Genomic DNA, 12272 nt, shown 5'->3' with positions numbered 1-12272 from the left:
AATGTATAATCGGTGGAGAAAGGTTGAATGTGATGGACCTAGGTATTTTTTTCAACACTTGTAAGGCAATATTCACACGTTGCGTTTTTGCTCTGTGTCGAGGGACTGCTGCCTTTCTGTGACACCCTGATGCTCCGCTACAGAAATATTATGTCCATTCTGGTGTGTGCTGTGTGTGCAATGCGTTTCACTCAATTGTGGGTTAGAGTCCTCCTCAGGTTGCGACGTTCCAGCTTCCTTCAGCACCACACAATGACTTTCAGTGTCCAAGTTAATTTTTAACATAACAACTTTACTTAGCTCGTCCAGTTTAGTCATAGACACCGCACAGCAATCTTCACAAGTTACGGACATTCCTTTCCCTGAACTGTCCCTGGTTCTTCTTGTCACCACTTGTTACCGTACCGTATCCTCCGATACTGCAGCTCCCTGAGTAGCCGAACTAGCTTCTTCCTGGTGTTCCCCATCCATTTTCCCTATCATGGGCAAAACTAAAGGATGTCGCTGCCTATCCTTCTCAGACTGTAAGTCCTGGACGATCCAGAACTTTCCTTCAAGCCTAGCCATTGTCTCCCTAATGCTACTCAGATTCACTTGTGCTCATGTGTCTATCCACCTGTAAGGCCTGGACTTTTGAGCTTCTCCTCACAGACTCGTTCCTCTTACAACCTGACGGCTCTGCTCTAACACTAACTGAAATTACCGCAGGAAGGAAGTCTTCCTGCCACTGCACTGGCCCCGCCCTCTTTTTCATCTGTCACTACTCTGACTGAAACCAGTTCTTAACACAATCTAATGTCCTATTCTACAGTGCCCCCCAGTGTTCTAACTCCTAAATGACCCCTTATTAATACTAAACCTTACACTATCACTGTATTTCCCTATCTCTATCCCTAACCCATAAGGATATATATAACTTTCTCAGTACATATACTTAAGCACGCTATTTGACATGTTAATACACAATAAAACAATATTACATGACACATCACTTTACATGTGAAACTTACCCGTTTTATTAGGAAAGTGCAAAGAAAGGTTTTAGCGTGCACTCAGTCTAGAGAAAGACGAGGTGCTGGTGTAATGGACCAATAGGTCACGACTAGTGATGAATTTTGTAATTCACCGCACACTCTAATTGAATGCCGTACAATAGGTCATGCATGACCTATTGTACGGCATTCAATTAGAGTGTGCGGTGAATTACAAAATTCATTATTAGGAAAGTGTGCAGAGGTATGCAGGGCATAATTGTTAGCCCCCAGTACACCCTTACACCCCCCCCTCCAAAAAAAGGAGCAAAAACGCAACATGTGAACATAGCCTTACTATGTAACTGTGTAAAGGAAAAGTCTTCTATGAATGACGGCCACAAACTGGCTTTCAAAGGAGTATTGACTTGACAGGCATGGGGATCTTCAGCAGACCTCCAGCTGTCATCATGATTGCAGGGTGCTGATGGGCAGTCATAATATTGAGCCCCAAGGATTGTGCTCTGTAAATGCCGCTGTCACAGATTTACAGAGGCATGTAATAGTTTAACAGCCACGGATGGTGCTTCTCTGTTTGCGTGGCTGTTAGAGGCAGATGATTGCTGAATAACAAAACCGTCATCTACCAGGACAGATGCGGGCTCTGTTCCTGAGCCTGCATCAAAGAACGGAACGTGACATATGAGTATCAATAAGTCATATGTCGGGAAGGGATTAAATAGAACCTGACAGATCATCCATGCCCTCCAACCCACCAGCATTTGTACATTACTCTATAAACTCCCTGCCTAACAAGCACTTGATACTAAGACACACAAAACCTTGTTTAAGAAAAAAAAGTCTTTCAGCGCTCCATTTTTAATATGCAAATTTACTTTTGATTAGTTGATGGGGCTTTTGTTTCCCCAGACTTGTCGTCCCACCCAGCACGTTATCACACCCCTATGGGTGTGGAAGCATGATTTGTAAGAGTGCTTGCTCTCTGCAAATCTTGCACATGCACAGGGCTTTCTTGCCTACACTTCATTGCGCCTCTGAAGCTGGGTGTACACAATCCTGTTTTAGAGGCGCACTGCGTAAGTCCGGAGGAAAGGAGAAGACTGCTAACGTCCACGGTGGAGCCAAAGTTCAGCAGCTGGAACAGATCTTCTCTGCTTCATGTGTAAGGTAAGTGGGAACTCTATAAGACACAAGTGGGGACCTTGGCTGCTACTGTTCAGCCAGGAAAGGTGGAGTCAAATACACGCAGCCATATTTACAGTATTGCTTCTTGATAAAGAGTATAGAACACACATACAGAGCAGATTTTGGAACAGAGAAAAGCAGGGAAATTTTCCTAAACTTCAATTCGAGGTTTGAGAAAATCTGAAATATCTTTAAGAGCCTGCAGCAAAACTGACAACAAGGGGATTTTCATGCTGAGTCTCTATGCCGCTGTTTGCCAGTCTGTGGTTTTTCATATATTGATGTGTTATTATGAAGCTCTACTACCTTAATATTAATTCTTTTAGCTCCAGAAATATGATTTTAATACTTATTGTAGCAAAATAAAAACTTTGTATGCCTTCTTATGAACTAGAGGCAAATGGCCAAACCTAGGTAAAATTAGGGCCTAAAGGATTTATGTGTGTCATACTACAGCTACATAGGGCTCATTTACATGAGCATACTATGTCTCCAAGATTTGCAGTTAGTGGGGCAGATTTACTAATCCGGTCTAATACATAGAGAGTGGAACCATACACCAGGTAGTCTATATATAAAAAATAAAAATGACTAATGTTGGATAATACATTTGGCACATCTCTGAACATTTTTTGTCTACGTTTTAATGACCACATTGTAAGTGCATTTTAAATCAGGCCTCTTCTGATTACACCATGACCCTTTCACTCTTCAAATAGTGTTTAAAATCCTTAGTAAATTGGTCTCAAACTAGTGTAAGAAAGTCCTTACTGAGAGCTGGAACAGCCGAGAAGACACTGTAGACCATTCACCTTGAAGCAGAGGCTGACATTTCTTCAGAGATGCGCAACAGAGCAGTTTACAGACAGCAGTGAGTTCAAGCACACAGACACTCACAAGTGTCTTAGACAAGCCAAGCAACGCTGAGATATCTGGCAACGGTCTGGCCGTGGTGTGGCCCAGAACAGTATCGGGAGCTTTTTATACATGGTTTAGACAAAGAAAGCTACATGTTGTGGCAAAGGGTGTATACATGATTACCTCATACTGCAAAGAGAGATGTGTATTTTAGAACAAAGCATACAATGACACAACGTGACAATATTAACCCCTTTCTGACATTGGACGTACTATCCCGTCGAGGTGGGGTGGGCTCACTGTGGGAGCGCGGCCGGGTGTCAGCTGACTATCGCAGCTGACATCCGGCACTATGTGCCAGGGGCTCCCTGCGTGCTTCCCTGAGACCCCCGGAGCAACGCGATGTGATCGCGTTGCTCCGAGGGTCTCTTACCTCTTCCTCCCTGTGGCAGGCCCGGATCCAAGATGGCCGCGGCATCCGGGTCCTGCAGGGAGGTGGCTTCACAGCGCCTGCTCAGAGCAGGCGCCGGGAAGCCTCCAGGATCTGTGCACTTCAGATCGCCGATCTGACACAGTGCACATCAGTGTCAGATCGGCGATCTTACACTATAACATCATGCCCCCCCCCCCCTGGGGCAATGTTATAGTGTAAAAAAAAAATTTTCACATGTGTAAAAAAAAAAATATATATATATACAGGTCCTTCTCAAAAAATTAGCATATAGTGTTAAATTTCATTATTTACCATAATGTAATGATTACAATTAAACTTTCATATATTATAGATTCATTATCCACCAACTGAAATTTGTCAGGTCTTTTATTGTTTTAATACTGATGATTTTGGCATACAACTCCTGATAACCCAAAAAACCTGTCTCAATAAATTAGCATATCAAGAAAAGGTTCTCTAAACGACCTATTACCCTAATCTTATGAATCAACTAATTAACTCTAAACACATGCAAAAGATACCTGAGGCTTTTAAAAACTCCCTGCCTGGTTCATTACTCAAAACCCCCATCATGGGTAAGACTAGCGACCTGACAGATGTCAAGAAGGCCATCATTGACACCCTCAAGCAAGAGGGTAAGACCCAGAAAGAAATTTCTCAACAAATAGGCTGTTCCCAGAGTGCTGTATCAAGGCACCTCAATGGTAAGTCTGTTGGAAGGAAACAATGTGGCAGAAAACGTTGTACAACGAGAAGAGGTGACCGGACCCTGAGGAAGATTGTGGAGAAGGACCGATTCCAGACCTTGGGGAACCTGAGGAAGCAGTGGACTGAGTCTGGTGTGGAAACATCCAGAGCCACCGTGCACAGGCGTGTGCAGGAAATGGGCTACAGGTGCCGCATTCCCCAGGTAAAGCTACAGAGAAGCAGCACTGGACTGTTGCTAAGTGGTCCCAAGTACTTTTTTCTGATGAAAGCAAATTTTGCATATCATTCGGAAATCAAGGTGCCAGAGTCTGGAGGAAGACTGGGGAGAAGGAAATGCCAAAATGCCTGAAGTCCAGTGTCAAGTACCCACAGTCAGTGATGGTGTGGGGTGCCATGTCAGCTGCTGGTGTTGGTCCACTGTGTTTCATCAAGGGCAGGGTCAATGCAGCTAGCTATCAGGAGATTTTGGAGCACTTCATGCTTCCATCGGCTGAAATGCTTTATGGAGATGAAGATTTCATTTTTCAGCACGACCTGGCACCTGCTCACCGTGCCAAAACCACTGGTAAATGGTTTACTGACCATGGTATTACTGTGCTCAATTGGCCTGCCAACTCTCCTGACCTGAACCCCATAGAGAATCTGTGGGATATTGTGAAGAGAAAGTTGAGAGACGCAAGACCCAACACTCTGGATGAGCTTAAGGCCGCTATTGAAGCATCCTGGGCCTCCATAACATCTCAGCAGTGTCACAGGCTGATTACCTCCATGCCACGCCGCATTGAAGCAGTCATTTCTGCAAAAGGATTCCCGACCAAGTATTGAGTGCATAACTGAACATTATTATTTGATGTTTTTTTTGTTTGTTATTAAAAAACACTTTTATTTGATTGTCCGGGTGAAATATGCTAATTTATTGAGACAGGCTTTTTGGGTTATCAGGAGTTGTATGCCAAAATCATCAGTATTAAAACAATAAAAGACCTGACAAATTTCAGTTGGTGGATAATGAATCTATAATATATGAAAGTTTAATTGTAATCATTACATTATGGTAAATAATGAAATTTAACACTATATGCTAATTTTTTGAGAAGGACCTGTATATATATATATATATATATATATATATATATATATATATATATATATATATATATATATATATATTGTTCCTATAGATACATTTCTTTATCTAAATAAAAAAAAACAATAAAAGTACACATATTTAGTATCGCCGCGTCCATAGCGACCCAACCTATAAAACTGTCCCCCAAATAAGTGGAATAACACGCGATCAAAAAGACGGATATAAATATCCATGGTACCGCTGAAAACTTCATCTTGTCCCGCAAAAAACGAGATGCCATACAGCGTCATCAAAGAAAAACTAAAAAAGTTATAGTCCTCAGAGTAAAGCGATGCAAAAATAATTATTTTTTCTATAAAATAGTTTTTATCGTATAAAAGCGCCAAAACATGAAAAAATGATATAAATGAGGTATCGCTGTAATCGTACTGACCCGAAGAATAAAACTGCTTTATCCATTTTACCAAACGCGGAACAGTATAAATGCCTCCCCAAAAAGAAATTCATGAATAGCTGGTTTTTGGTCATTCTGCCTCACAAAGATCGGAATAAAAAGCGAACAAAAAATGTCACGTGCCCGAAAATGTTACCAATAAAAACGCCAACTCGTCCCGCAAAAAACAAGACCTCTCTTGACTCTGTGGACCAAAATATGGAAAAATTATAGCTCTCAAAATGTGGTAACGCAAAAAATATTTTTTGCAATAAAAAGCGTCTTTCAGTGTGTGACGGCTGCCAATCATAAAAATCTGCTAAAAAAACCCTCTATAAAAGTAAATCAAACCCCCCTTCATCACCCCCTTAGTTAGCGAAAAATTAAAAAATTAAAAAAATGTATTTATTTCCATTTTCCCATTAGGGTTGGGGCTAGGGATAAGGCTACAGTTAGGGTTGGGGATAAAGTTAGGGTTGGGGCTAAAGTTAGGGTTAGAGTTTGGATTGCATTAACGGTTGGGAATAGGGTTGGGATTAGGGTTAGGGGTGTGTCAGGGTTAGGGGTGTGGTTAGGGTTACCATTGGGATTAGGGTTAGGGATGTGTTTGGATTAGGGTTTCCGTTATAATTGGGGGTTTTTCACTGTTTAGGCACATCAGGGGCTCTCCAAATGCGACATGGCGTCCAATCTCAATTCCAGCCAATTCTGCGTTGAAAAAGTAAAACAGTGCTCCTTCCCTTCCGAGCTCTCCCGTGCGCCCAAACAGGGGTTTACCCCAACATATGGGGTATCAGCGTACTCAGGACACATTGGACAACAACTTTTGGGGTCCAATTTCTCCTGTTACCTCTGGGAAAATACAAAACTGGGGGCTAAAAAATAATTCTTGTGGAAAAAAAAAAATTATTTTCACGGCTCTGCGTTATAAACTGTAGTGAAACACTTGGGGGTTCAAAGTTCTCACCACACATCTAGATAAGTTTCTTGGGGGGTCTAGTTTCCAATATGGGGTCGCTTGTGGGGGGTTTATACTGTTTAGGTACATTAGGGGCTCTGCAAACGCAATGTGACGCCTGCAGACCAATCCATCTAAGTCTGCATTCCAAATGACGCTCCTTCCCTTCCGAGCTCTGCCATGCGCTCAAACGGTGGTTCCCCCCCACATATGGGGTATCAGCATACTCAGGACAAATTGGACAACAACTTTTGGGGTCTAATTTCTCCTGTTACCCTTGGAAAAATACAAAACTGGGGGCTAAAAAATAATTTTTGTGGAAAAAAAAATAATTTTTATTTTCATGGCTGTGCGTTATGAACTGTAGTGAAACACTTGGGGGTTCCAAGCTCTCACAACACATCTAGATGAGATCCTTAGGGGGTCTACTTTCCAAAATTGTGTCACTTGTGGGGGGTTTCAATGTTTAGGCACATCAGTGGCTCTCCAAACGCAACATGGCGTCCCATCTCAATTCCTGTCAATTTTGCATTGAAAAGTCAAATGGCGCTCCTTCCCTTCCGAGCTCTCCCATGCGCCCAAACAGTGGTTTACTCTCACATTTGGGGTATCAACGTACTCAGGACAAATTATACAACAACTTTTGGGGTCCAATTTCTTCTCTTACCCTTGGGAAAATAAAAAATTGGGGGCGAAAAGATCATTTTTGTGAAAAAACATGATTTTTTATTTTTTCGGCTCTGCATTATAAACTTCTGTGAACCACTTAATGGTTCAAAGTGCTCACCACACATCTAGATAAGTTCCTTAGGGGGTCTACTTTCCAAAATGGTGTCACTTGTGGGGGGTTTCAATGTTTAAGCACATCACGGGCTCTCCAAACGCAACATGGCGTCCCATCTCAATTCCAGTCAATTTTGCATTGAAAAGTCAAATGGCGCTCCTTCGCTTCCGAGCTCTACCATGCGCCCAAACAGTGGTTTACCCCCACATATGGGGTATCGGCGTACTCAGGACAAATAGTACAACAACTTTTGTGGTCCATTTTCTCCTGTTACCCTTGGTAAAATAAAACAAATTTTTGGGAAAAAAAGTTAAATGTTCATTTTTATTTAAACATTCCAAAAATTCCTGTGAAACACCTGAAAGGTTTATAAACTTCTTGAATGTGGTTTTGAGCACCTTGAGGGGTGCAGTTTTTAGAATGGTGTCACACTTGGTTATTTTCTATAATATAGACCCCTCAAAATGACTTCAAATGAGATGTGGTCCCTAAAAAAAATGGTGTTGTAAAAATGAGAAGTTGCTGGTCAAATTTTAACCCTTATAACTCCCTAACAAAAAAAAAATGTTGGTTCCAAAATTGTGCTGATGTAAAGTAGACATGTGGGAAATGTTACTTATTAAGTATTTTGTGTGACATATCTATGTGATTTTATTGCATAAAAATTCAGATTTGGAAAATTGCGAAATTTTCAAAATTTTCGCCAAATTTCCGTTTTTTTCACAAATAAACGCAGGTAATATCAAAGAAATTTTATCACTATCATGAAGTACAATATGTCACGAGAAAACAATGTCAGAATCACCGGGATCCGTTGAAGCGTTCCAAAGTTGTAATCTCATAAAGGGACAGTGGTCAGAATTGTAAAAATTGGCCCGGTCATTAACGTGCAAACCACCCTTGGGGGTAAAGAGGTTAATGTTTTTTTCCTATTAATTTCCATCTGCCTTTTAGCTAATGTCATGGTTTACATTACTACTTTTAGAATACTCACATAACTCTTCATGCGCTGCAAGTTCCATGTTCCTGGTTTCTATATCAATTCAATATACACACTATTCGCTTCCAATTAGTCTCCCTGGACTCCATCCATACCTACTGTACTAATGGCACGGAGGTCATTCTATACCTCTATTGTGGGGAGAGCCTCATCTCTTTTGGCAAAATTAGTTAACGATAGATTGTCCAAGATGGCTGCTAGTCACAACATGACTATTTAGTATATTATGGCTGATGATTCTCTTACACTAGATGTGGTGATTTGCCCCAAAATGTGTCAAATTTCTTTGCATGCACCTTCAAAGTTGAAGCACAGTTATTATGGTAAATCTGACCCAATATGCTGTCAAATCTAATTCTGCCTGGTATATTGCTAGTAAGAGCTCGCATATGCTGACATTGCTCCACTGTCAACTGTGTCACCTTTTGTTATTAGATCTTCTGTGAGAGATTGCTGAAATTTAGAAAGAGCATTTTGGCCATGATTATTTGTTTTATCTCCTTTATATAAACAATATAGTCTTGGTAAATGCCATGAAGCTGAATTTTCAGTTTTGGAGAGCATTTTTTTATGGTAGAAGTAATTAGTTCTTAGTTTCATTGCCATTTTAGTAACTCCAAGTGCTGGTTATCTTTTCCCAACAGGCGGTTCGTCTGGAGCCCATCCGGTCATGTCTAACTAGATATCTGGTTGTGGTTTCCTCCATTGGTAGATCTACAGAAGAGCAGACAATTCTTCTTGGAGTGGATTTCGCTCATGATGGGTAAGACTTTCTAATAATATTAACCACGGTTTGTCTTATCTTTAGTCACAATTCACAAAATAATATGTTGACCAAGAAGTTGCACAATCCCCCAGGATTTGTGAGACTTGGCCTTATTTCAAACAAATCGAGAATTGCACAATGGTTCTTGGTGGCAAATAATTGTCTAGCTGACTAATGTCAGCTACTGGGCCCTGCATACCTTCTGTGTCCTCTATCTACCAAGGGAAACTGGAAATATGGAAAGCGTTGATCATGCTCATTGGCCAGTTTCTGGAATGCACTATGTTATCCACCACTGATCCAACCACTCCTCAAGGATCTACCAGTAATACCGTAAATGTGTTTTCTGTAGTCTATCAGGTTCTTCTTCAGAATCAATGAAACCTATTGATTGAATGCTCCTCATTGCTTTGTGGCTTTGGATCCATCTTTTTGTTAAGCTTCAATTTTGCCTGGGTTCACCTTTTAACCTCAAAAGATAGTGATGTGTTTACAAAACTGGGAGTTATGGATTCCAGAAGAATTTGTATGATCAAAAGGGATCAGGGTCTAGAAATGTTGGCTAACATATTGGTATTATGGTCTTTATTTGATCCATTATTAAGGTACCTGGTTAACCTTTTTTGCTGCCTTTCTGTGTTTATAATTAATATCTAAAGAAGGGTACACCAGGGAAATAAGAGACAGCTACCGATCAGCGGGGGCACAACTATCGCTTACCAAGGGTGCCAACCTCCGCTGGAAGGCAGGAAATCTGGAAAGCACACAGAGTAGGGGTAGTCCAGGACTTTTCAATGTTATTGTTTTGTTTGTCTTATATGTTGTTAGTCCTTTTTAATAACAGTTAATTAAAAGTTATATTTTAATTTGGCATCTAGTTATGGATTCCAATCCAACCATAAGTTTAAAGTTTTTTTCCTTCACCCATGGCAAGGACCACTGAGAGAGGAAGTCCTGCAACACAGCTGGACAGTAAGCCTAGAGCAAGCAAAAACAAAACAGCCACTTCCTCCATCAGTGGTTTCCTGTACTTTGGACAGAGTAGTTTGGAACATGCAGCTTGACAGCCATTAAGATGGAACATATCAGTAGACTCTGTGGCCTCAAGTATGGATTGCAGTGAATATGTAATTTGGGTTGAACTGTGGGACAAAACTCTCTACTAGGAGTAGTCCAGTAGTCTGGGTATCCCTCCTCTTACTTGATCTGCTGCCTCATGCATAAGAGTTGCCAAGGTTTGGCACACAAAAGTCTGCAGGCGCTTTATGTAACTGCAGACTTGTGAGCCCTCACAGCATGCATAGTGCGCAATCAGGATTCTCAGGTGAAGGCGGCAAGATATGATATGCATATTTCTGTCCACATTTCAACTACACATGTCTGGCCTCACTCAATTCACTAGCATTGGGCGAGCCCATCCATGTCTATTTGGAATGTGGCTGGGAATGTGCATGTTGCACACTTGCGGTCCCATGATGGCCTGCTGCTAGCATTGGAGAATCTTGACAAGCGCGCACTGGTGTTTTTTCCTTTTTCTACTGCTTTCTCATTGAGACATTCAGCGTCTCCCACTCACACACCACCTCCTCACCTCGTCCCCTATCTGTCAGAGTTCTGCAAGGTTCAGTCCTAGGGCTCCTGCTCTTCTCCATTTACACCTTAAACCTGGGACAGTTCATAGAATCTCACAGCTTTCAGTATCATCTCTATGCTGATGACACAGATCTACCTCCCTGGGCCATATATCACCTCCCTACTAACCAGAATCCCACAATGTCTGTCCGCTATTTCATCCTTCTTCTCTGCAAGATTTCTAAAACTTAATATGGACAAAGCAGAATTCATCATCTTTCCCCCATCTCACTTGACACCCCCAACAGACCTATCCATTAAAGTAAATGGCTGCCCACTCTCCCCAGTTCCACAAGCTTGCTGCCTTGGTGTAATCCTTGACACTGATCTCTCCTTCAAACCACATATCCAAGCCCTTTCCACTTCCTGCCAACTTCAACTCAAAAATATTTATCGGATCCGTACATTCCTCAACCAAGAATCTGCAAAAACCCTAGTCCATGCCCTCATCATCTCCCGCCTTGACTACTGTAACCTCCTGCTCTGTGGCCTCCCCTCTAACACTCTTGCACCCCTCCAATCTATTCTAAACTCTGCTGCCCAACTAATCCACCTGTCCCTCCGCTATTCCCCAGCCTCTCCCCTCTGTCAATCTTTTCACTGGCTCCCCATTACCCAAAGACTCCAGTTTAAAGCCCTAACCATTGCATTCAAAGCCATCCACAACCTGTCTCCTCCATACATCTATGACCTCGTCTCCCGCTACTTACCTGCACACAACCTCCGATCCTCACAAGATCTTCTATACTCCCCTCTTATCTCCTCTTCCCACAATCACATACAAGATTTCTCCCGTGCATCCCCCATACTCTGGAACTCTCTACCCCAACACGTTAGACTCTCGCCTACCATGGAAATCTTCAAAAAGAGCCTGAAGACTCACCTCTTCTGACAAGCCTACAACCTGCAATAACCACCGAACGGCCAGCTCTACCCTCACCTACTGTATCCTCACCCATCCCTTGTAGATTGTGAGCCCTCGCGGGCAGGGTCCTCCTTTCTCCTGTACCAGTTGTGACTTGTATAAGATTATTGTACTTGCTTTTTATTATATATACCCCTCCTCACATGTAAAGCGCCATGGAATAAATGGCGCTATAATAATACAAAAGAATAATAATAATAATAATAATAATAACTGAGTAGCTTGCTGTTGGTAGGCAAGGAATAGCCTGTTGGGTAGGAGCCAACTTTTAAGGTGTGTTATTAGTATCGGCCATCAGGTGGCAGCCGACTTCACCCTTAGTTTCTATTTCTCCCAATGAAGGCTTTTATATATAATAATTTTTACGGTGAGTTACAAAACTCTTTTTTTTTAAATCATCCATAAACTGTCTTAACTTTTTTTTATCCATCTCTAAAAATGGGTCAGTGAAAAATAGAAACACGAAAGGAACACTGAAGTAGAAAAG

General features: G+C 41.7%; 1 protein-coding gene across 2 annotated transcripts in view; it reads left to right on the top strand.

Moving 5' to 3' along the window:
• Window positions 1–12272, top strand: part of SSH3 (slingshot protein phosphatase 3) — a 154048-nt gene that overhangs the window by 57269 nt on the left and 84507 nt on the right. For both annotated transcript variants that reach the window (XM_077250850.1, XM_077250849.1), the window contains exon 4: window positions 9107–9225. In XM_077250850.1, the coding sequence (XP_077106965.1) occupies window positions 9107–9225 (119 nt within the window). The remainder of the gene's footprint in view (window positions 1–9106; window positions 9226–12272) is intronic.

The sequence above is a fragment of the Ranitomeya variabilis genome, chromosome 4 (genome assembly GCF_051348905.1).
Source record: "Ranitomeya variabilis isolate aRanVar5 chromosome 4, aRanVar5.hap1, whole genome shotgun sequence".
NCBI classification, from domain to species: Eukaryota; Metazoa; Chordata; class Amphibia; order Anura; family Dendrobatidae; genus Ranitomeya; species Ranitomeya variabilis.
The sequence above is the reverse complement of the archived record's forward strand: the minus strand, read 5'-3'. Positions and strand labels throughout refer to the sequence as shown.